Source organism: Macrotis lagotis, chromosome 3 (genome assembly GCF_037893015.1).
Source record: "Macrotis lagotis isolate mMagLag1 chromosome 3, bilby.v1.9.chrom.fasta, whole genome shotgun sequence".
NCBI lineage: Eukaryota > Metazoa > Chordata > Mammalia > Peramelemorphia > Peramelidae > Macrotis > Macrotis lagotis.
The window spans coordinates 144,758,200-144,783,623 of record NC_133660.1 but is presented as its reverse complement, the minus strand read 5'-3'; the positions used below and the strand labels follow the sequence as shown (position 1 = coordinate 144,783,623).

At 34.1% G+C, this 25,424-nt stretch overlaps 1 protein-coding gene across 1 annotated transcript in view; it reads left to right on the top strand.

Annotated features, from left to right (window-relative positions):
* Nucleotides 1–8,268: 8,268 nt before the first annotated feature.
* LOC141517869 (UPF0462 protein C4orf33 homolog) overlaps nt 8,269–25,424 on the top strand; it is a 65,491-nt gene continuing 48,335 nt past the window's right edge. Inside the window, exons 1-3 of the mRNA XM_074229296.1 lie at nt 8,269–8,511; nt 19,303–19,360; nt 23,847–24,027. Coding sequence (XP_074085397.1) covers nt 8,438–8,511; nt 19,303–19,360; nt 23,847–24,027 — 313 coding nt within the window. The 5' untranslated portion in view covers nt 8,269–8,437. The remainder of the gene's footprint in view (nt 8,512–19,302; nt 19,361–23,846; nt 24,028–25,424) is intronic.

Here is a 25,424-nt window from a genome sequence, read left to right as displayed (position 1 = left end):
TTCCCCTCAGTGCAATTGACCTGTGTTATGTTTGTTGTTTTTAGATTAGGGAAATGAATATTGCATGATGAAATTTTTGTTTGCCAAATAATTTTTCTCTTATTGCATACCTTGCCCCTTATTCCAAAATCAAAGTATTCTTCAAGTGTACTTTTCTTCAAAATAACTTTTATGGTACCTGGATTCTCAGTGTAGACTCAGAGCTGGGGCAGACTGAATGAACCTGAGGAAGAAAAGCAAGGGAAATTGCAGAAAAATAATTAAGGGTTGATAAAGTCAGTTGATTATTAAAAATGCTTTTTGGATCGATGAACCAAGCAATAAGAATTTGTGGAGAGCGCACATGGTCTGGGACTGGGACTCCACACTAGGAAGTCATTTAAAGGAAGAGTTTGACATAATAATGCAATATAGCAAAAGTAGTATTAGACAGAGAGCCAGGAGATCTGGGTTTAAACCTCAGTTTTCTTTCAAAGCTACCTAGGGAGTTGGGATAAGTTACTCCTCTCTGCTTGTCAGTTTTCTCACTTAAAAAAAAAATGAGGATTTGTTTGGATTATTTGATTTTTAAGTTTTCTTGCCCTAAATCTTATAATCCTGTAGTCTCTACTCTAAAAGAGGTTGCAAGTTAAATGGAAAATAAAATCTATCATAACATAACATGACATGACACAGCATAGTATGGCAAAACATGAAATGGAGTATAATAATATTTGACAAGTACCTAAACAATAAATTCTGTAAGAGATCATCAATGTAGGATAGAGGCATTAAGAAAGGATTCCTTAGCATTCCTTCAATGGGAAGGACTGGGAATTATTCTGTATCTGGAAGTATGGACAGGAATTGAATAAACAAAGTAAAAAAGGAGGAAAACATGAGATGGAAAAAAAGATTGAAAAGTAAGAGGGAAGGAAATATTTATAAAGCATTTTTTTATCATTGTGCTAAGTGCTTACAACTAGAATCTCATTTGATACTCATGACAAACTTGGGCGGGGTATTATTATTATTATTATTTTACCTGTCCTGCAGTTGAGGAAACTGAGACAGACAGGCTAAGTGACTTTCTCACCTAACAAATGTTTGAGGTCAGAGGATTTAGGATGTAGTTTTTCCTAATTAGATCTATCAAGCTAACCACTGCATCATCTAAGTTGATGTGAGAATGAGTTTGATGTGAAAGAGCCCATAGGGATGAAAGTAGATTAAATGGGGAATATAGTGAGAAATTAAGTTTGATAGGCAATGTAGGGTCAAATTATTATTAATTTCATTCAAGTATTTGTTGAGGGATAACTTTGCTCATTCTCTTGTACTAGGAGTTAAGGGGAAAACAAAGCAAATATGTCAATTCAGTTAAACAGTTAATAATAATCAAGCACTATGCTTGATACTGGAAATGCAAGGACAAAAAATGCCACAATCCTTGACTTCAAAGAGTTTATACTATAAGAGGGGAATACAACATATAGACCTACATTATGTAATGAAGGTGAAGTATTAGTTTTACAGGTGACAGCACTAACTTATACTCACTCATACTCACTTGGCTCATTTCTGTATTTTACATTGGGCAGCTAGAAGTCAAGGGGTATAGAGTGCTAGACCTGGAGTCAGAAAGACCTGAGTTCAAATTCAGATATTAGTTTTATGAGCAAATCACTTAACTCCTATCTCCCTCAGTTTTCTTCTTTAAAATGGAGGTAGCAATAGCCCTGCTATATAGAGTTGTGAGGATAAAATGATAATATTCACAAAATACTTTGTAAATATTAAAGAACTATATAAATTCTTTTTCCTCTTCTCCTTCTCTTTGTCCCCTTTCTCTTCCTCCTAGAACTCCTCCTTCTACTTTTCCTCCTTCTATTTCTCCTCCTCCTCCTCCTGCTCCTTCTTCTCTTCCTCCTTCTTATCATAATTCTCATCATTTTTGTAGTCTTTGTCTTGATTTCTTTTTTCTTCCAAAAAAGCAGTAACTTGCAAGTAATTAATTAATCTGCTGGGAACATAGTATGTATTTTGGTCACCAAGAATTATTTCCCTTGGGCTGTCAATGCAGGCACTATGTTAGATTAGAGGGCACTCAATACATAGGAGTAGTTTTCCTTATGGTTGAAATTCCCAACTGTTTGCCACTTGTTCCTCTGACTACAGACAATTCAGTTTGGGGCTCTATATAGACTTCTGATTCTAAAAGTATTTGCTGAATTACATTTACATAGGAAATTCTCTCATTTCTGCTCTGAGTTCCAGTTGCCCATGTTGGTACTCTGCCCTTTTCATTCATTGGAAGTTGCCAAATACAAATGTATTGGGAACCATTGTGTATGGGAGCATTGTGAATTATCTTCACCTGGTGTCCTTGTACACCAGTGTCTTATCTTACACAAGAGTGGGAGTGGTTTAGAGACTGGAAAGGTATTTAGGCACTGGTGCTTTGGTGAATATACAGAGCACTTGGAGCACTTGATGGAGTACTTGTCTCCTTTGTCATCCTTGTCTCCCACCTCTCCAACTCTGGCCTGGGAAAGAGTGAGGGAATCCAGAAGTGGGACTCAACAGAAATGGTATCATAAAAATCAAACCATCAAGAGTTAGGACAGCAAGATCAACTTCCCCAATTTTTCCTCCTAGATAGTAAAAGAGAAGAAAACTTTGAGAAGTTTGGAAGCGCAGCAATTTCAACTGCTCTGAGGAAAGAAGCAGGGGAGTTGGGGCAGGAAATGCCGGAGTTAGTGCCACTTGATCTCAGCATGGCTGAGTCACAGAATGACCCCTACTAGTCTGATCCATTCTGTCTTGTCTTGTCTTCTTGTAATTCTGTATGCTCTAGGTCTGAGTTCCTCCTTATCTCTTCAGAGCTCTCCATGGTTCTCCCAGTCCTTGCTTTTTTCATCCTTGGTTAGAGAGAGTATCTGTGGGATGTACTTCCTCAGTTTCAGAAGCTTTAAAGAAAAACTGAAAATGTAGAATGGCATCTCTTTTCTTTTTAAAAAAAAATTTTTTAAGTTTATTTTTTTTCAACTCCATGAAACAGTAGCTTTCAACAATTTTTTTTGCAAGGTTTTTAGTTTCACATTTTTTTCCATCTCTCTTCCGTTCCTCCCCCCCACTCTTGGACAGAAAGTGATATAGTATAGGCTATGCATGTATAACTATGCTAAACATAGATTCATATTAATCATATTTGAAAGAAGAATCAAATAAAAATAGGAAAAAACATTAGAGAGAGAAAAAGACATTACACAAAAGACAATTTTAAAGTTGAACATAAGCATTTTTGGTCTGCATTTAAACTCCTCTGAATATGGATGGTATTTTCCTTCACAAGTCTTTTAAAATTGTCTTTGATTATTGAACTGCTGAAATGATCAGGTTCATCATAGTAGAGTCTTTTCCAACATTGCTATTAGTATGCACTATATTCTTCTGGTTCTGCTCATTTCACTTAGCATCAGTTCATGTATGTCTTTCCAAGGCTATTCTGAAGTCCAGTCCCTCATGATTTCATAAAGAACAGTAGTGCTTCATCATATTCATATACTGAATTTGTTCAGTCATTCCCCAATTGATGGGCATCCCCACAATTTCCAATTCTTTGTCACTACAAAGAGAGTTGCTATATAAATATTTTTTGTACATGTGGGATTTTTACCTTTGTTTTTCATGATTTCCTCGGGAAAAATAGTAAAAATCCCATATGTACAAAAATTTCAAAGGGTATATACATATTTATTGCCTTTTAGCATAATTCCAAATTGCTCTCTAGAAAGTATGGATCAATTTACAGCTTCTCTACCAATGTATGTGTCCCAGTTTTCCCACATTCCCTCCAATATTGATCATTTTTCTTTTTACTCATATAGGCCAATCTGAGAGCTGTGAAATGGTACCATAGAGATGTTTTAATTTGTATTTCTCTAATTAATAGTGATTTAGAGCAATTTTCAAGTGATTATAGATAGCTCTTATTTCTTCATCTGAGAATAGCCTTTCCATAGCCTTTGACCATTTATCAATTGGGGAATGACCTTTTTTTTTTACAAATTTGACTCAGCTCTCTATATATTTTAGAAATGACTCTTTTATCAGAAATACTAGTAAAAATTATTTTCCAACTTACTGCCTTCCTTTTAATCTTGGTTGCAATGGTTTTATTTGTGTAAAACTTTTGGAATTTAATGTAATCAAAATTATCCATTTTCCATTTTATAATGTTTTTATCTTTTCTTTGGTCATAAACTGCTTCCCTCTCCATAGAACTGATGAACTATTCCTTGTTCTCCTGATTGGCTTATGATATCACCTTTTAAGTCTAAATCCTGTAGCCATTTTGACCTTATCTTGGTATAAGATGTGAGATATTGGTCTATGGCTAGTTTCTATCATACTGTCTTCTAGTTTTCTCCAACAGTTTTTATCAAAGAGTGTTAATATCCCAGAAGCTACAATTTTTGAGTTTATCAAACAGCAGATTACTGTAGTCATTTACTGCTATTTCTTTTGCATCTAATCTATGCCACTGATCCATCACTATTTCTTAACCAGTACCAAACAGTTTTGATGACTGATGATTTATAATGTAATTTTATATCTAATATGGCTAGGTCACCTTATTTTACATTTTTTCCATTAAATCCCTTGATATGAATTTAGTGACTTTTATCTAGTTCAAAAAAGTAATTTTTTGGAAGTGTAATTGGTATGGCACTTAATAATTTAGTTTAGGTAGAATGATAATTTTTATTATATTAGTTTGGCCCACCTATGAACAACTGATATTTTCCCAATTATTTAGATCAATTTTATTTGTCTGAAAAGTGCTTTATAGTTGTTTTCATTTCATTTTGAGATTGCCTTGGCAAGTAGACTCCCAAGTATTTTATGTTGTCTACAGTTACTTTAATGGATTTTCTCTTTTCATCTCTTGCTTATAATATGTAAAAATATATATTACATAAATCTAATGATTTAAGTTTATTTACATCTTGTAACTTTGCTAAAGTTGTTAATTGTTTCAAGTAGTTTTTTAGATGATTTTCTAGGATTCTCTTAGTATACCATCATATCCTCTGTAAAGAGTGAGAGTTTTGTTTCTTTGTTACTTATTATTCTAATTCAATGGAATCTCTTTTCTGCCTGAGGCCCATGAAACTCCAGCTGAGATAAATTTAAGTATTCTTAGAAATATCTGACAATGTATTTCCAGGTTCTCTGTACTTTTTTCATCCTTTACCCCAGTCACTTGTGGAAGATTTTGAAAAGACGATTATAATCAAATAGACAGATAAATGATGTGGTGGACAGAATGTTGGATCTGGAGTTAGGAAGACCTACTTCAAAACCAGTCTCAGGTATTTATTAGTTGTATGACTCTGGGAAAATCACTTGACCTCAATTTTACTCAGTTTCTTTTCTGTAAAATGGGTATAACAATAGTACCAATCTCCTAGGAATGTAGGAGCATCAAATGAGATAATATTTATATAGGACTTTGCACTTAAAATGCTGTATAAATGCTAGCTATTATTATCAAATAAGTTAGAATTAGAATATAAATAAATATAAATGTATTTCATATATTTATTTATAAACAAATGGGGAAAGATCACCTTCAGTTTATGGGATGGGAATCAGAGATGAATTCAAAGAGGAACTGAATCTTGAATTAGTCCTTGGACAAAAAAGATTTCAACAAGTAGATATAGGTAAGGAATTGCATCCTAGGTTTAAAGAGCAGCCTGTATAAATGCATGGAGGTGATTAAAAAATTGAACTGAATGATGGATCAATTAATAGTTTCATATAAAGGGAATTTATGTATATGAAGGCTAATTAAATGAAATAGAGTAGATTGGACAAAAATTGTAAAATAAGTTTGAAGAATCAAGATTGAAGATTTTTTATTTTATATTAGAGGCAAAAGCAAGTCATTTAAGGATTTTTTTGGGGGGGAGTGACATGGTCATTTCTATGCTTTATGAAGTTTTTCTTTATCTTTTCTCTAGCTGTGAAGATGATGGATAGATTGATTGGAAAAGAGTAGAGAATGGAAGCAAGGAGACCTATCAGGAAGTTGTTGCACTAATTCAGGTGAAAGGTGATGAGGATCTGGACTAGTTTTGTGGCCTTAAAAGTAAAAAAGGAGGGGACTAATTTGAAACTTATGATGGAGATAGAGTCATTTTTGGTCAGTAATAGGGTGATAAGATAGAGGGGATAGTCATTTATGAGTCTAAGGTTTTGGATCTGCTTTACCTCAGATTGCCAGATGATTGGAAGCATCATGGTGCCATAAGCAAATATAGGGATGTTGGTATAAGGCATATTTTCTTTGAGGGAATGTTGTGTTCACTTTAGAACATTTTGAGTTCGAGATATTGGCAAGTTATCTCAATGAGATTATCTCAGAATCAGTTGGAAATTACTCAGTAGGAATAGAGCTCAAAGGAGAGATTGAGACTAGAGACAGAGATTTAAGAGTCATCTGCATAGTGATGAAAATTGAAGTTATAGGAATAGATAAGATGATCAAGACAAGGAGAGTAGAATGAAGAGAATTTGACACAATCTTGGGTGCCATTTATGCTTAGATAGTAGCAGTAAGAAGGTGAATTGGCATAGGAGACTGAGAAGTTGACAAACTAGGAAGAAAAACTAGGAGCGAATATTATTGGAAGCTTATGGAAGCTCAAGGAGAAAAGAATGTGACAAAGGAATGGGTAATCAATAGTTCCAAATACTATAGAAAGGTTCAGAAAAATGAAGATAGTAAAAAAATCTTTAAAGTTAATAATTAATACCCATCGATGAACTTAATTGGAGAAGTTTCAGTAGGGTAATGGGGATGGACACCTCATTTCAAGGATTGGAAAAAAATAGTCAAAAGTTTGATTATTAGGGTAAAAGTAGTCATGGGTATAAGTAATGTATTTTGAATTTATTAGGGCCAGGAGGAGAGAAGAGAATAAGTTCAGAGAGTAATTGAGGAAAATTTTGTTTGATTTGTTTTTATGACAGACCTACCTAGGCTTTATGGAGAGATTAAATGGATAGATTAAAGGTAGAAGAGAGATAATTTATGGGACAAGATCAGGAGAAGTTGAGGTCAAATTCCCAAGATAATGGGTTAACTTTGGCAAGAAGAAAGTTATCTCATCATTTGAGACTAGATAAGGAGGAGGAAAAAAATGGGTGAGGATGAAGTCATGGCCATTTTCTCTTAGGATGTTATTAATGCATTAGGAACATTAGAACCCATTCATGAAATAGTTTAGGAAAAACATGGCAAAGTCTATGACTCAGTGCCTAATATTGCAATGATGTATTTTCTTTTTCATACAAAAATGAAGATTAATATGGGCTGTAAAAGTCAGGGATGACTTCATAGAGGAAGGTTATTTGGATAACTGAAAAAAAATTAAAAGACATTTCAGGTTGGAGAAGAAGCATAAAAAAGTTATGAAACTGGAAATAAATAAAGTGTGGTTGGGGATAAGCGAGGTGATCATCTTGTCCAGAGTGAAACTCTTTTGTTTTGAAAATGTTGTAGGAAACAATGTGTTGGATACCTAGGGTGGGATATATTATGAAGAATTTTGAAATCCAGGCCATGTAGTCTGGAATCTTGTTGCAAAATTGTAGATTTTTGTATAGTGAATAATGATGGGATTTATGCGTGATAGCAGCAGTGCTGAGAACAGTGCCATTATTTATTCAGTATCATATAAGAAGAGTTATCAATCCAAAATTTACCATAGTTGTCATATCTATTACCTATCTCTACAGGGCTCGTCAAGGGATATCAAGATATTAGGTCCTAATAGCAATTCCTGAAGCAGAATCTATAAGTTGACATTTTGCTCTTTTCCTTGTGCATGGTAACCTATATTCTTCTTATACTTTAGGGGGATTAGTGTGAATTTATCTAATTAAATTTTTGCCTCCTGATACTCCCCCACCTTAAGAAAAATCAACCTCTCCTCCCATTACTACTGTGTTTTAAGTGAAGTCATCAAAAGTTTCACTATTTACAACGTTTTCTTAATGGTGTTAGAAAGAAATACCACAAATATATATCAAAGGGTGGGGGCTGGTATGATGGAAGAATTTCAGACAATTACTGTGATAACTGTTCAAATTACCCAATCCTGAAAACATGAGTTATTGCTTACATTTCCACTACCTGGTCCTTGGAAGGTTAACTAAAACCCTGTGCCCTTGGCCTGAGCACCCTGTTCTTCCAATAAGCAGAGCTAATTGGATAGAGATAGTGTGTTTGAAGCCTAGATCTATGACCACAGTCTATTAGCAAACATAACCAAGGACAATTGATAGGGTTATTACTCCTTTCCCAGTAAACCTCAAGTACCATTGATAAGATAACTTCAGAGTATAAATATAAGAATGTCCCTTAGACCTAAGATTTCAAAAAATGAAAGTGCTGCTGTTTTTAATTTTTGCTGCCACATACTCTGGAAGCCACGCAGGACATTCATCTTTAAATGGGTATTTGATATTTTTTTGAACTTTTAACTCCATGGATGAATAACTGATTATTTGGATTATTTGTATTTAAAGTAATATGATTTTCCCCCCTCTTAAAACAAACCTACATGATTATTACCTTTAACACTCTTATTCTAGAAAAGTAAATAGAGTAAGGTGTTACAAAGATTGGGAAGGTAATGAATAGATAGCTATATATAACCATATGTAGACTGGAAATCTAGTATATATGATGAATGTAGAATTTGCTAGATTTAAAGTCAGGAGAGGTTGGGTTCAAATCCTACCTCTAAAACAAACTGTATGACTATGGGCAAGTCACTGAACTACTCAGTTTGCCCATTTAGACAAAGGAGATAATGGTAGTTTGTTAGAAATTTCAAATGAAATAATGTATTTCAAGTTTTTTTGTAAACTTTAAACCACTATGTAAATGTCAGTCTAGTTTATTAATTTTCTAAAAATTAGAAACTATTGTACTACACTTAACTTTAAAATTACATCGAATTTGATTCTTTCTTTGAGAATTAAGGTAATATTTCAGTACCTAACAGGGCTTTTTAAACTTTCTTGTGTCATAGTTCCCTTTGTCAATCTGGTGAATCCTATAATCCTCAAAATAATGTTTTTAAATTAACTATTTAACATGCATAGGAGTACAAAGGAAACTAATCATATTAAATAGTTATATTTAAGAATAGAAATTCACTAACCCACAATTTGTCAGTCACCATTAACGACAATCAATTCATTATCACTGTGCTGAAGAGAGGTGAAATTTTGGTTAGTAGAAAATTTTAATTCATAATGTGTCAGAAAAATTATAAAGAATTTGTATTATAAAAGGATGGTGGCTAAAATAATTATTAGGCCTTGTGGCAAATGAGAGAGAAAAGGATTTCTATTAATAAGTCTACTTTCATAGAAGTGGCATTGGACTTGGAATTTAGGAATATAGGTACTAATCTCAACTAACAATTACTGTCGATATGATCTCTAGGACTCATTATGTTTTAGCTGAAAAATGGGGGGCTGGTGTTGGATTATATTATTTCTAATATCCCTAGGCACTTTAAATGCCATTATCCTATCATGTAAGCAAGAGTAAAAGCTCTTTCTAGGAACAGCTACAAAAGTAGTAACATTCAAAAACATGCTGGAAAAGATATTTTACTTTTTCTATGATCTCTAGGACTCATTATGTTTTAGCTGAAAAATGGGGGGCTGGTGTTGGATTATATTATTTCTAATATCCCTAGGCACTTTAAATGCCATTATCCTATCATGTAAGCAAGAGTAAAAGCTCTTTCTAGGAACAGCTACAAAAGTAGTAACATTCAAAAACATGCTGGAAAAGATATTTTACTTTTTCTTGCTAGAAGAAAAATTAGCAATACTGATAGAATAGCTGCATTTTAATGAATGATCAAAAAAGAAACCTTATTTTATGGGATAACAAGTGTGAAGAAAAATTCCACAAAGGATTTCAATCCTGCTACAAAATATCTGGTAGGTGGCAAGCAATTCAAATGATCATTTCACATATCATGCTGGTGGATCCATTGTTAAGTTTTGGGAAGTTGAGGTAAACAAGTTTCATTCTCATACATTTGAATCTGAGTTGTTTTTTATTTTTTTGAAATGTTTTGTTGCTGCTTTTTTCTTTTTAATTCTCCATAATAATTACTTCCTAATAACTCCCCTTTTCAATTTCTCCAGTAAAAATCTCCAGTGCTTAGTTTAGTGTCTGGCACAAAGTAGTCACTTAAATGCTTGTTGATTGACCAAATGCATGTTGACATTGTAATAAATAAGTGCTTTCAAAGCAAACAAATAAATACATTTACAACACCTGAAAACATATGTTTCTTTCCCCACTAATAGTCCACAAGTAATCAGTCACCCCATTCAGAGGTCTGAAAGGCTTTCAGTGATATTGTCCTGTGCATCATTATCATTATCATCATTATTATGTAAATTATTTTCCTGATTTTGCTTTCTTCCCTCTGTATAAGGTTCACAAAAGTCTTCTGAAGCTTTTTCGCATTCTTCATATTTGCCATTTTGTATGACATAATTAATTAATTAATTAATTTCTTCAAATATATAAAAATTTATGAATTTAACAGTTTCCCATTTGGTAGGTGCTAAATTTCCTTCCAGTTCTCTGTTACTACAAAAAGGACTACTATAAATATTTTTGTTTATATGACACCATTTTTCCTTGTGTTTGACCTTCTTGGGGGAATATGCTTATGTGCTATCATCAGGTAAAACTTTATTCATCTTTTAAATATAATTTTAAATTATATTCAATAGTAACTGGATCAATTACAGATCCACTAACAAAATATTAATGTGTCTGTTTCCCCAAAGTCCTTCTAATTTCTGTCATTTTTATCTTGTTATTTTGTTAACTTAATTTGTATGAGTTAAAACATCCAGCTTATTTTACTGTTGACTTCTCTTATTGTTAGAGATCTGAAACATTCTTCCATGTGGTTGGTGATAACTTGCATTTCTTTCTTTCTTTCATTTTCTTTTTCTTTTTTTGGTTTTTGAAAGACAATGGGGTTAAGTGACTTGCCCAAGATCACACAGCTAGGTAATTAAAGTGTCTGAGATTGGATTTGAACTCAGGTCCTCCTGACTCCAGGGCTGGTGCTCTATCCACTGCAGCACCTAGCTGCCCCTGATAACTTGCATTTTTTTTTTTTTTTAGATTTTTCAAGGCAATGGGGTTAAGTGGCTTGCCCAAGGCCTCATGGCTAGGTAATTAAAGTGTCTGAGGCCGGATTTGAATTCAGGTACTCCTGACTCCAAGGCCAGTGCTCTATCCACTGCGTCACCTAGCTGCCCCCTAACTTGCATTTCTTAAGGAAAAACAAAATCTATCCTTATATAGCTTTATATATTCTTGATATATTTCAGATATCAATATCAGAGATATTTTTTCCTAATTAAATGCTTTCTTCTAATTCTACTTGTGGTGACTTGGATTATGTAAAAAGTTTCAAATTTGATATTATTTTTCATATTACCTTTTATATTAATCTTCCTCCCATATTCAAATTTTTGCTGTCTCCTTTTAATCACCTTTAATTTTTTTTGTGATATGACTTTTTTGTCTGTTTAGATAATTTACCTAATTAGAGATTTTTGAGAAAAGTAGTGTAAGGTGATGGTCTTAACCTAATTTTCTCTGAACCATTTTCATATTTTTTTTGCCAGCAGCTTTGGTTGAATAGGGAGTCTTTTTTTCTAGTATTTGGTGTTCTTGGGTTTTTTTTTCAAATGGTGACCCAAAATTTGTTCTATTCAAATATATTATTTCTATTTTCACTTTGCCCTTTGGTTCTAGGAATTCTGTGTAGTTTTTTTTATGATTTGTTGAAATTTGATAACCAGGTTTTTTGTTTTATTGTGATTCACAAGGAGTTCACTTTTTTTTTCCTTGAGATATCTTTCTGATTATTCTTTTAGCTCGTTTCTCCAGTTTTTCAGTCTTCTGCTTTATTTAACACTGTTTTCCATGCTTGGAGAGGGATTGACTTAGGTAGAATTTTTCATCTCACTATATTTATTGGGAGTCCAATCTTAGAGTTATAGGAAACTGTTCCAAGAGCCCCAAAATAATTCTTTTTTTAAAAGAAATATTTTATTTTGAGTTTTACAATTTTCCCCTGTTCTTGCTTCCCTCTCCCCCCCCCCCCCCACAGAAGGCAGTCTGTTAGTCTTTACATTGTTTCCATGGTATACACTGATCTAAGTTGAATGTAATGAGAGAGAAATCATATCCTTAAGGAAGAAAAGTAAAATATAGGAGATAGCAAAATTACATAATAAGATGACTTTTTCCTCTAAATTGAAGGTAATAGTCTTTGGTCTTTGTTCAAACTCCACAATTCTTTCTCTGGATTCAGATGGTATTCTCCATCGCAGATAGCCCAAAATTGACCCTGATTGTTGTACTGATGGAATGAGCAAGTCCATCAAGGTTGATTATAAAAAATAGGGTAATTCTGTTCATTACACTAACTACCATCTCTCAATCACACACACACACACACACACACACACACACACACACACACACACACCTTCTTTTCCTTCATACTTTTCCCAGGTGTTCTTGTTTATGATCAAGGTTATGTGGCCTTATAATCACTTAAATTATACACTTCCATAAAGGTCTTACTGGATGCCTTATTGTGGTGTGGACATAACCCTGGATTCTTAAAGGCCCTGAAGTCTATGCCAGACAAGGGGAGGTTCTTGTGGTCCCCACTTGAACTTGGTGTGGTCCTCTAAAGGGCAACCTGTCTATGAAAAGAGAAGCTCATTCCCAGAGTAGTTGTGCTCTATATGAATGTTAGGAAGACCTGCATCAATGAAGATTCTTGACGGAGGTAGAAGTTGGATGTAAATTATGTGGTTACATTGGCTTGGAGACTCAGTGAAATGTATACTTAGTAATTTGGTTCCTTAAAAACCGTGTAGAACTAAGGGAAAAAATCCCTGATTCTACTACTTTGTGATGTTAAACAACAAACTTAACTTGTCTGATCTTTGCTTTCCTAGTAGGCAAAACATGAATTTCTTGAGCTAGATGGTCTTTGAAGTTTTTTCCCCCACCTCTATGATCCTATGAGGAGGGGGGGATGTGGTATTTCTAAAAAAAAGGAGTCTTACTAATAGGAAGTTAGAAAGGTTTATAAGTATAGTTTAATGGGATTTTTTTCAGTGAATAGAAGAGAGTATTTCTGAAATAATTCCACTGATCCCTACCCACATATTTAGGATGGCACACTGTAGGTTTAGGGGAATGAGTCACAGGAGCACAGTATCAGAGTTTTAGAACTAGAAGAGCTCCTTGTTTTACCAAAAAGGAAAATGAGGCCCCGAAGGAAGTGACAGATTCACAAAAAATTGCAGAGAGGGTACTTATACCCAAGTCCTCTGACTCTAAATCTGGTACTTTTTGAAAGTAGCCAATTTAAAATATAAATATTTGTACACAAAATGTGACTCAATTCCTACCTTTTTTTTTAATCTCTCCCCACCCACAAATAGTAGTTAAGAATATATTTGCCAGAAAGGAGCTGAAATTCAATATAATATTTATTCTATTTGTATTTGGGAATGTGCTGCTGACGACTAGAAATGTCTTCCAGTTTTTCTACAAAATCATTTCACTGAACTGCAGCATAATAGAATCAGTACCTCTTGGGGAAGCTGATGGAATGATACCACCTGTTTTTTGCCTATTGGGTTCTTGACTTCTGACAAAACATTGGCTGCAATAATGCCAGATTCTCGAAATTATTTTCCATATGCCAGAGTCTGAACATGTTAACATTCGTGCTACTGAATCGTCCTTTCTCTTATTTTTTTTACACTTTATTTATTTAATTCTCATTTCACTTCCCATTTTCTCTGCTTTTCAAGAGGCATGGTAGACACTGTTCCAGATTTAGAGTCAAATGACCTGGGTTAAGTTTTTCAGCTTTATAATTTCTAGCTGAGTGACCTTGTTCAGGTTACTAATAATTGCTGCCATTTGTATTGTATCTTACACACGTTAGATTATTTGAATCTCCTAAAAATCTTGTGAAATAGATTCTATAATAGTTATGAGTTCCCCTATAAAGATTCTGGGCTCATCTGAACAGACTCGATTTTGGGAAATTAGGGGACTGATGCCAAGAGAATAATTTCTCTTTCCTTAGTTTATCATGCCTCTGTCTAGCTTTTACTCCAGGAAATTCCCAGATAAAGCATAGGTAAAGCTCATTCCTTGGATTTTCCAACTGTGGATAAGAAACACTGAATGTACAAAACTGGTGTGGGATAGCTTTTTATTTTCCCCTGCAGAAAATGCAGATTGTACAGAAGATTCACAGGAATTAATATGTACTGAAAGCAAACATTATATTAAAATAATTCTTAGTCTCCCCTTTTAAGATAATCAAAGTTGGAGGAGAAAATATGAAGATATATTAAGTATATACAAAATAAATAAATAAATACAAGATTATTTTGTGTAGAGGAGTACTTGCAGCTATGGGGGATTATCAAAGGTCTTAGAAAAATGGTGATGCTTGAACTAAGCTCCCACACAAAATGGGGGATTTTAAAAAGTAGAAGTGAGTGAGGACATGGAGCTTATGCAAAGCCATGGTGATAGGAAATGGAACATGATGAATAAGGAATTTAAAGGTTAATTTTACTGGATTTGAGAATGCATTCTTTGTCTTGGTAGAGATCACAGAATTTTGACTATGCTAGTATCATACTGGGTTTGGGGGCAGAGAAACAAGGTAATATTCACTGTATTTCTTTCCTTTGTTCTCCCTTTCAATGAAGCTATAACTTGGATAGGAAGAAAGACAACTTTAAGAACAGGTTTCCCTGACAGGAAAAAGAAAGGTCACTCTCAAAGTCTTTAAGCTGCAATGAGATACTTAGTGGCTAACCTGTGTGAGAATTAATTTATAGTATTCATAATGTAGATATTTCTCTATACTGTCAGGGTTTTGTTTCCTTAGTGGTTGAAGTTTGAAATGTTTGACTCTTTAAATACCTACTAATTGCCATGGAGGCAATTGCAATATGTGCTTTGCATTGTTTATTATATTCTTTCTCTCCTGAAATGAATTCGTATACACTTTGAATTTATTTCTGTACATGTAGAATACAAGTTTCTTTTTTTTAAGTTTTAATTAAGGCAATGGGGTTAAGTGACTTACTCAAGGTCACACAGCTAAGCAATTGTTAAGTGTCTGAGGTCATATCTGAACTCAGATCCTCCTGTTTCCAGGGCCAGTGTTCTATCCACTGTGCCATCTAGCTGCCCCTAAATGCAAAGTTTCTTGAGGGCAATTGTTTTGTTTTTGGATTAGAGGAAAGAACGATACAGTAGAAATACACTGCCTCTGGAATGAGAGGACCTGGGTTTAGAACCCACTGCTGACTGTGTGTAAATTGCTTCACTGTCTTTGTGTACATAGGTAGCAGAGCAGATAGAGTGCTGGGCTCAGGAAGACCTGAGATAAAATCTAGCTTCAAATACTAGTTGTATGACTTTGGACAAGTCATTTAACCTCTGTTTACCTTAGTTTTAGAAAATTAAGCAAACAGCAAAAAAAGGAACCTAATGATAAACAGCTACTATGGTAACAGAGAAGCTCAAGACAAAAACCTAGAAGATAATGACTTGAAAACATCTACAAGCAAAAACCTAAACTAAAATGCAGATTATGGCACAAGTTCATCAAAAATTCCTTGTAAAAAACGATAATAGCATAAGAAGCATTATGAATTGATAGTAGTTCTTGTGTGAAAATCCATCAAATTCCTGAATCCAAAGTGACTATGTTTTTTTTTTTTTATTTTGAATTTTACAATTTTCCCTCTAAACTTTCTTCCCTCTCCCCATCCCTCACAGAAGCGGTCTATTAGTCTTTGCATTGTTTCTATGGTATTCATTGATCTAAGTTGAATGTGATAAGAGAGAAATAATATCCTTAAGGAAAAAAAATATAAAGGATAGCAAAATTACATAATAACATTTTTTAAAAAAATTAAAGGTAATAGTCTTTGGTCTTTGTTCAAACTCCACAATTCTTTCTCTGGATACAGATAGTATTCTCCATCGCAGATACCCCCAAACCCCCAATTATTATTGCACTGATGGAATAAGAAAGTCCATTAAATTTGATCATCTCTCCCATGTTGCTGTTAGGGTATACAATGTTCTTCTGGTTCTACTCATCTTGCTCAGTATCAGTTCATGTAAATCCTTCCAGGCTTTCTGAATTCCCATCCCTCCTGGTGAAAAAAGAAAATGTGAAATATCTCAAAGGAAAAATAACTGATCTAGAATATAGATTGAGGAGAAATAATTCAAGAATAATTGTACTTCCTGAAAGCCATGAACAAAAAAGAGCCTGCACTTCATATTTCAAGAAATTATAAAGGAGAGCTGCTCAGATATCTTGGACCAAGAGGACAAAGGAGAAAATAAAAGAATCCATCTATCACTTTATGAATGAAACCCAAAATGAAAACTTCCAGGAATATTATAGCCAAAATTCAGAGCTCCCAGGTCACACAGATAATATTTCTAGCAATCAGACAGAAAAAAATTCAAATACCTTGGAACCAGTCAGGATCTTACAAGATTTTTGGAACTATCACTATCAAGGAGTGGAGGGCTCAGAATATTATATTCTTGAAGGCAAAGAAACTAGGATTATAACTAAGAATAATCTTCTTAGCAAAACTCAGTATAATCCTATGGGATAAAAATGAATATTTAATGAAATAGAGGACTTTCAAAGATTCCTGATGAAAAGGCTGGAGCTGAATAGGTAATTGGCATACCAACAGAAACTCAAGCAAAGTATAAGAAGATAAACCTGAGTAAGAAATCATAAGGGACTTAACAAGGTTAAGCTGTTTACATTCTTTTTTTTGGGAAGATGATATATGTAGCCCCTAAGAACTTTATCATCACTAGGGTTAGTTAGAAGGAGGCTATTTAGACAGATGGCAGCAATATGAGTCTATTATATTGGGATGATCTCAGAAGAATAATGGAAGAGTGAGAAAGAATGCTGCACTAGGTGCAACTGGCTGAAGGAGGAGAGATAGGAAATATGGGGAAAATTATCTCATATAAATGAGGCTCACAAGGAAATATTTATACAATAGAATGGAAATAGAGTTTATGGACAGGCAGTCCTTGAACCTCACTTTCATCTGAATTGGTTCAAGGATAGAAGAGTTTACATACATACACAATTAGGTACAGAAATTCCTCTTATCTAGTAGGGGAGTAGAAGGGGAAGGGGTTAAGAAAAAAAAGAATGTGAGAAAATAAGAGGGAAGGTAGATTAAGGTGCTTAATGAGAGTTTATTGAATTGTATCATTTGAAGACCTATATTTTAGGCCTGCTTTTTTCATAAACTACCTTAGTCATCTCAGGTCAGTTGTTCTACTTCTCTTGTCTTCAGTTTCCTCATCTATGAAATGATGGGTTTGAGCTGACTTCCAACGTTTGCCCATGATTATGATTTTTTCTTCCAATTTACAAAATATGCAGATGTTTTTGCCTTCAATTTTATTTAATTTTTAAAGGTCAGAAAGTTCAAATGCAACCAAAAGTTTTGCTGGTTCTTTCTTCCTGTAGTTGTGAGCTTTGGTATTAGCCTGTAATGAGCTTTGTTATTTACTATCCTACATAAATCATTACACCATGATAAGACATTCACTTGGATAAAAGAAAGGATAAAAGAAAGGAAAGCTTATCCTTAAGCAAATTTCTTTCTTTCTCATTTAACCCATATTGAGTTTCTGAAACATAAATTACATTTGCAACATCTAAAGAATGTTAATATTTAGCAGGTCCTCTAACTTCGTATTTTAGGGATAAGCTGTGTCCTTTCCATATTTTTATTTACTTTCCCTAGAGCTGCTATAGATAGGCCCCTAGAACAGAACCTTGGGTCAGGGCTCCAGGCCAGGAGAGTTAAACTGGCCTCATTCAAAGTCCTACCTTCCCTTAGCACATCAAGTCAAAATGTGAGTGCTTGTTCATCGCCACCAGTAGCTTAAATGGTGATTTTTTTTTTTAAGGGGAGAGTTCAATTTTAATAGCTTTCATGTCGATTGCCAGGAAGCATGACTAGCCTAGCACTTCAGTGAAGTGTCTCGAAGAAAGGAACAGAATTCTAAATAGTTAACCCACAGCTAGATCTAGGATGATTTTAGAGAATAAGAAAAGGTATATATAACAGATAATCCTTCAGAAACCAGCAAGTGTGCACAGGTGACAAAATGATAGGAGCCAGCATCTTTAGAAGATATATAATTCACTTAGAATAAAAACAAATCTGACTTACTGAATTGATAGGGACATTTCTGATTGAAAATGTATACCTTGTGATTATTTTTAATAGTTTTTTGAGGCTCATCATTAAAACTTTTTCTATGAAAGATTTTTTTTCCTCTGAACCCTTCTCCCCCAAAATAGGGATTTTCTGAAACGGCACTCCAATTTTTTTCTTTGATGGTATTTTTCTGTGGCATTGTCTCTTACTGCTTCTTGCCACTAGATGGAAGAAGTAGGTTAACAAAATGATTTTTTTTTCTTTTTTGGTGTTATAAGATCAACTGAATTCATTTTACTTAGAAGCAGCCACCAAACTGGGTTGAAAATCATGACAATAACTGTTGTCCTGCTTCTAGTAATTTTTTTTACTTATTTGAAATTAAAATCTAATATTTAGAAAGTTAAATGATTTCATTATTGACAGGTTTCAGTATAAACAATGAAGCTTGGCTAGGAAATGTTTATATTTAAGATAATTAATCTTAAAACATAAAATTGTTTTAGTGTGTTTCTGTTCCTCCCTTTTTATAATCATCGGGATTCTTTGTTTATTTCTTCTCATTCACTTTCTCTTGTGTATCATAGTGTATATTCCATGCTTTTGGTTTTGTTTCTTTCATTATTTCATAGAATCATTGGCTAAATCTCTTCTCCATCTGACCTCATACTTGCTCATCTTCATTATATCCATTATGTTAATTACTCCCCAATTATCCATTTCTTTTGTTTTTAGAATTTAAGTTGCTTCCAATTTAAAAAAAAGAATTTTATATGAATTTTTTTTATCAGAAAGGTTTTGGAGTTAGTGTTTGATAATACTTCATGTGAAATCTATAGAAATGTATTGAAATATATCATTTGTAAGTCTTCATTTTTTTCTCCTGTTATTTTACAGTGCAAGAATTTCTAAAATTGCCTATGGAAAGAAATCATTATTGGATGGAGGAAGAGAGGTAAGAGTGAATACTTCAGAATGAAATATTTACAACTTAAAATTCCCCCCAAAAAAGTTATTTTCAAAAGGAAAATACAATAGGAAAATATTCAAAAAGGAAACCAAAACAATTGTACAAGATTTTTAAAATGAATGGAGGGAAAAAGTCTTTTTAACAAATTCAAATAGCAAATATTCATCTGTTTCATTGGGTTTTTTTTGAAGGCATGTCTGACAGCACAAATCATAGATTTAAGATATAACTTTGTTATACCATTGTAGATATCTAAAGGAGATATCCAAGGGGAAGAGTGACATGCCTATGGACACACACAGCTAGTAAATGTCGGAGGCAGGGATTGAATAAAATACTTCCTGATACTATGTTTAGCATAATTTCTAGTATACCACACTTCTGACACATACAGGTATAAAAACCAAGCACAGCAGAATAGAATGTATTTCTAGGGAGAATAGTATTGAGCTCAGAGGTAAATTGATGAGAGTTGGGGAAATGTTCCCATAGAGATTCGGGAAATGGCCATGAAGACTCATGAATACAAAATGTTTATTGCTATTGTGTGACTGTTCATAGGAAACTATCTTGAAAATTTTAGCACGGTAAATTGAAGGAATTAAGTTTCCAGTTAATTGAATAATCCAAATTAGTTAGTTTCTTCCATTTCTCTGGTTCTAAATTTCTTTTAACTATGTTTAATCATTTATATCTTCTGAACAATAATATAGTAATACCTAAGAGATCTGATTATTGGACCAATAGTTAGAATAATAATCACAACTAACATTTATAAAGATTTGTAAAGCATTTATCCTCTTATTATCTCATTTGATCTTCACAATCACCATGTCAGAAAGATATCATTATCCTCATTGTTATAAGTGTAAACAGGCTGAGAGAGGTTCATAGAAGGTCACAGAGCTAATGGTAGTATTTGAACTCAAGTCTTCCTGATACCTAGTCCTGTGGTATATCCACTAAGCCAGGAAGACTCCTTAACATTTATATAGTACCTTAAAGTTTGCAAAAAATTGACAAACATTTTCTTATTTGAGATAGGACATCCTGTAGTTGTTCTCTCTCTTCTGAGATGGGAATTCTCTCCTCTTCCTTTAAGGCAATGAGCTTGAACTTTGGCATTAATAATGACCATAAAACTATTCTGCTTTTAATTCCACCCACAGAACGTGATTGTATGACCTTTCATGTATTTGCTACAGGTTAACCAAAGGTACTGTTTCCTATTCATGATTATGATACCTTTGTCTTTCACTTTCAAGGATTGAATTCTTTGACAAAGGTCTGAGTTTTCTAGCTGTAATTTTCAATAACATGACTACTAGAATGAGACTTTTTCATATCAAGAAATCTATAGGATTTTTTGAAATTGCTCATCTCATAATCTCGCACCTATCTTATATCTCTAAAATGATTGACTGTATGATATTAAAAGAACTAGAGGAAGGTCTAAGAATGTTGTTGGATCATTGATGAAAGAAAAATCACACAAAATGAAGATAAAGAAACTAAAGTTAAAGAAGGCAGTTAGGTGGTACAATGGACAGGGCACTGAGCCTTTATTTTTTTAAAGATAGAGACACAGCTAGGTGTCTGAGGCAAGTTTTGAACCTAGCTTTCTGATTTCAAAGCCTGTACATTAAACATTATTTTTGATGCTTTGTTCAGTCAATACTCTCATTAGCCACTGAATAAGAAAAAATTGATGACTCAGTGGACATTTAAAAAAGATAATGAGGGGTGGCTATGTGGCACATTGGATAGAGCACCAACCCTGGAGTCAGGAGTACCTGAGTTCAAATCTAGCCTCAGACACTTAATAATTACCTAGCTGTGTGGCTTTGGGCAAGCCAATTAACCCCATTGTCTTGCAAAAACTAAAAAAAAAAAGATAATGAATGTTTTGATTTTCTTAGGTCAAATTGTATGAGAATTTAACAAATTTGAAAGGCAGTAGGCTTTATCCTTATCCAGTAATTTAGTATCTATAGCTGGAAGGGACTTCTAGAACACAGTTCTAGATTCAGATCCAGAAGGAGAAATAACTTGGGTAAGGTCACATAGTAGTTATCAAGTAGCAGAACTAGAATTTTGCACCATGTACATTTTAGGAATTTGATTCAACAAACATTTATTAAGTTGGAAGTAGAGATACTGGGTAGGAAGTTAATAATAGAAGAATGAAACTTAGAAAAAGATTAAGTTGGATACATAATTTAGACATTGTTTAAAGATAATAATTGAACTCACAGGAACCAATTATTTGATGTGGAGATAGAGAGGAAAAGGGAATTTAGAATAGAACCTCTTCTTGATATTTTCTTATTTCTAGATTTTCATGACCCTTCTCTAGACTGATTCTCCTCTTACCTATCTGACCATTCCTTCATAGTTTCTTTTGTTGGATCTTCATCCATTAGCTCTCATGAATTCAATTATCTTTGTGCTGATGATATACAAATTAACATTGAATTCTAAGATCTCTCTTCTGATCACCATTCTCACTTCTCCAACTCTTTGTCCCTTTTGGGCATCTCAAGTTAGAGGTCAAAGAACTGGGCTTATCTTCCCAACCCTCTGTTTTCCCTAATGTCTTTGTTATTCTTGAGGGTACATACCATTATCCTTTTAGTCACCTAAGTTAACAACTTTGGTATCATTCTAGATTTCTCACTGTCATTCATCAACCACTCCCCCCCATCCAATCTTTTGCCAAATCCTGACAATTTTGCTTTCAAACATTTCATAACCCACATAGGCTTCCTTCTCTCCTTTGATACTACTATCGCCATGGTGCTGGTCCTCATCAATTCATCCTTGGACTAATGCTATATATAGCCTGTTAGTCTCCCTACAGTGGATAGTGTGCCTGACCTGGAATTAGGAAGACTTGTCTTCTTGAGTTCAAGTCTGATCTCAGACACTTACTAGCCATGAGACCCTTGGCAAGTCACTTAACCCCATTTGCCTCAGTTTCCTCATCTGTAAAAATGATCTAAAGAAGGAAAATGGTAACTTATTCAGTATTTTTGTCAAGAAACTGCAAATGGGGTCATAAAGAGCTAAGCACAACTGAAAAATGAACAACTTCCTGCTCCTTTTGTCTTTCATTCAGAAAGTGATCTTTCTAAAGCATAGATCTAACTATGTCACACCCTTTCCCCTTCTCCAATTCAATGAACTCCTGTTCCTCCCTGTTATTTCCAGAATCAAATATAAAATTTTCATTTTGGCATTCAAAGTCCTTCAAAATGTATTTCCCTGCTCTCTTTTAAAATTTCATATACCATGCCTCCAGCTACACACACACACACACAGAGAGAGAGAGAGAGAGAGAGAGAGAGAGAGAGAGAGAGAGTCTTTGATCCAATGTTCATTGCAGAAGACATTTCCTCTTATAAGTAAACTCAGTATTTTTGCTGATTATTCACCATGCCTAGAACTCCTGGCTTCCTTCACAGTCCTTCACAGAAGTTTTCCCCCAACCCCCTTAATACTAGTGTCTTAATTATCTCCTATTTATCCTGTGTGCATCCTGTTTGTACATTGTCATTCACATGTTATCATGTGATGTTATCATCCCATTAGACTGTAAAGCTACTTGAGCAGACATTCTTTTTGATCTTTCCTTGTTTCCTCAGCACTTAGCACAAAGGATGTGCTTGACACATTGGTGCTTAACGAATATTGATTGATTGATTGTTTCTGAGAACTCCATAGTGTGGAATTTCTAGGTTGGGATTTCCAGAGCAGAAAGAATTATATCTTCAAGACTTCCTTCATCTCTTCTGTTTTATCTAGTCTTTCCTGATCCCCTTGGCTGACTATGCTTTCTTTCATCTAATTATCTTATATTTTCTTATCTATTTACCTACTGCAAACTCTAAGGATGTGATTTCATTTCTATATTTTTCAAGATCAAGCACGTAACCAGTATTTATAACTGGTCATGATTTATTTATTTTCACCATCCCTTTTTTTCACTAAATCCTAAACTTACTTGTTTTGTTACTTTATAATTCAAACATCTTATTTTTCTGACTCCTGTGTCTGTCAGGGTTTCTTTGTGTTATTGTTGTTTGTTTGTCTTTTTGTTTTTTTATCCCCTACACAGTACTACTACTTTCTTAAGTACTCACTAGGTCCATGTGGAATGCATGAAAATCCAAGATAATGTGGGAAGAACTAGCTACATCTGCAGTATAGCTAATACTGCTACCAAATTATGAACCAGAAGACAATGGCTAAAAATAGTTTTATACAACTCTTGTCAGAAAGGAGTAGCACCAAAAAAAGACAAGCTTTTCTGCAATTAACTGAATCCTTTAGAAACTAATGGAGTGATCATGGCTCTAGGGAGGTTAGAGAAAATGTTGATTTGCACTTAATTTGAACAAGTCTAGGGAAACAAAGAATACACTGCATTTATCCATTCTATGGTATTTGTTCTTCTGTCTAATGCTGAAAGTTGGAATACAACATCATCACCACTTGGGATGATTTACCGGTGACTCACAGACCTGTTACTTTCTGCTTCAAACCGGGGGATCAAGGATTGCTGATACAAGTGGGTGCTCCCTTCTTTGATGATCCTCCAGCACCCCCTGGTGCCCCAGGCCAAGCTTTTAATGGACTCTGGGAGTATGAAGGTGAGAGATTTTCTCTTCTGAGGACCAAGATTGACAGTGAAAGGGAAAGTAGCATGTCTTTTATTTTTGTAAGGTTTTTGGAAGGCAAATGGGGTTAAGTGGCTTGCCCACGGTCACACAGCTAGGTAATCATTAAGTGTTTGAGACCGGATTTGAACCCAGGTACTCCTGACTCCAGGGCCGCTGCTTTATTCACTGCGCCACCTAGCCGCCCCAAAGCAGCATGTCTTTAAGAAATATAACTGGATTTTTAGGACAATAAATCAAAGCTGGGCAATGTTAATTATGACCTGGGTGACCTTAGGCAAGTCACTTCTCCCCTATAGGCTAAATTTCTACCTATTTAAAATGAAGGCAGTGTTTGATGGAGGCAGTGGACTGACTTAGGGGTTGAAGGATCCTAACTTTGCCACTTAGCAGCTGTGTGATCTTGGAAATATTCCTTCACTTCTCTGGGCCTTAGATGATCTCTGAGATGCTTTCCAGCTTAAATCTAAGATCCTTTGATCCTATGAAAGATTTGAATTGGATGGCCTCTAATTTTCCTTACAGTTCTAAATCAATCATCCTAATCAATTAATATGGTTTCTTAAGATCTCCTAGATTTTCAAAATATCTTCAAATGGAAAATGAATGATATGTAAGGATATGATTTAAAGACTTGAGGCCTTGCCTTGGTCTGTGCATTTGAAAATTAGCTATGTACATTTAGTAATATGTACATATTAGTAATATCCATATCTTAGTCTTTTTAGGAGTTTCCTGTTGAAAATAGTAGCCTCTGACATAGCTCTATTTTAGTTTAATTTTTGAATGATTGCAATCATCAATTGCAATCAACAATGCTCCCCGAGTCTTTAAAAGATAAATTAAAAATAGAAAAGTATTATAGTCACTAAAGGAGCTTAAAAATTATTTCTAGAAATATTATTAAATATATATCTTGGAGAACCTCTCATTTTTTTATGTCATCTTTAGTCTGTTTATAAAACAAAGACTAGCCCATCATGGGAATACATTCCTATAATTCTAGATACCAGAGAGGCTAATACTTGTGAATCTCTTGAGGTTGGAAGATCTGAGCTCTATTGGGCTAATATGATAAGGTATCTACACTGTTTGACATTGATATGATCCCATTTTGATTAGTACAAGAGAGTTGAACTGTTCTGTTTTTTAACTTGGACTGGTTTACTCCTTATTATACAGCTTGAGTATGGGGACTAGGTCTGCAGGTATTTCTTAAACTTCAAACTTGGGCAAGATAGGGAGACTCAGTTTTTTAAAAAACAAAAAATACAAAGAGTACATGCTCTATAAATTAAGAATGAAGACATTTTTATGATTGTCATACAAACTGAGTTAAGTATTCAAGAATAGATTGGGTTAGGAAGGGT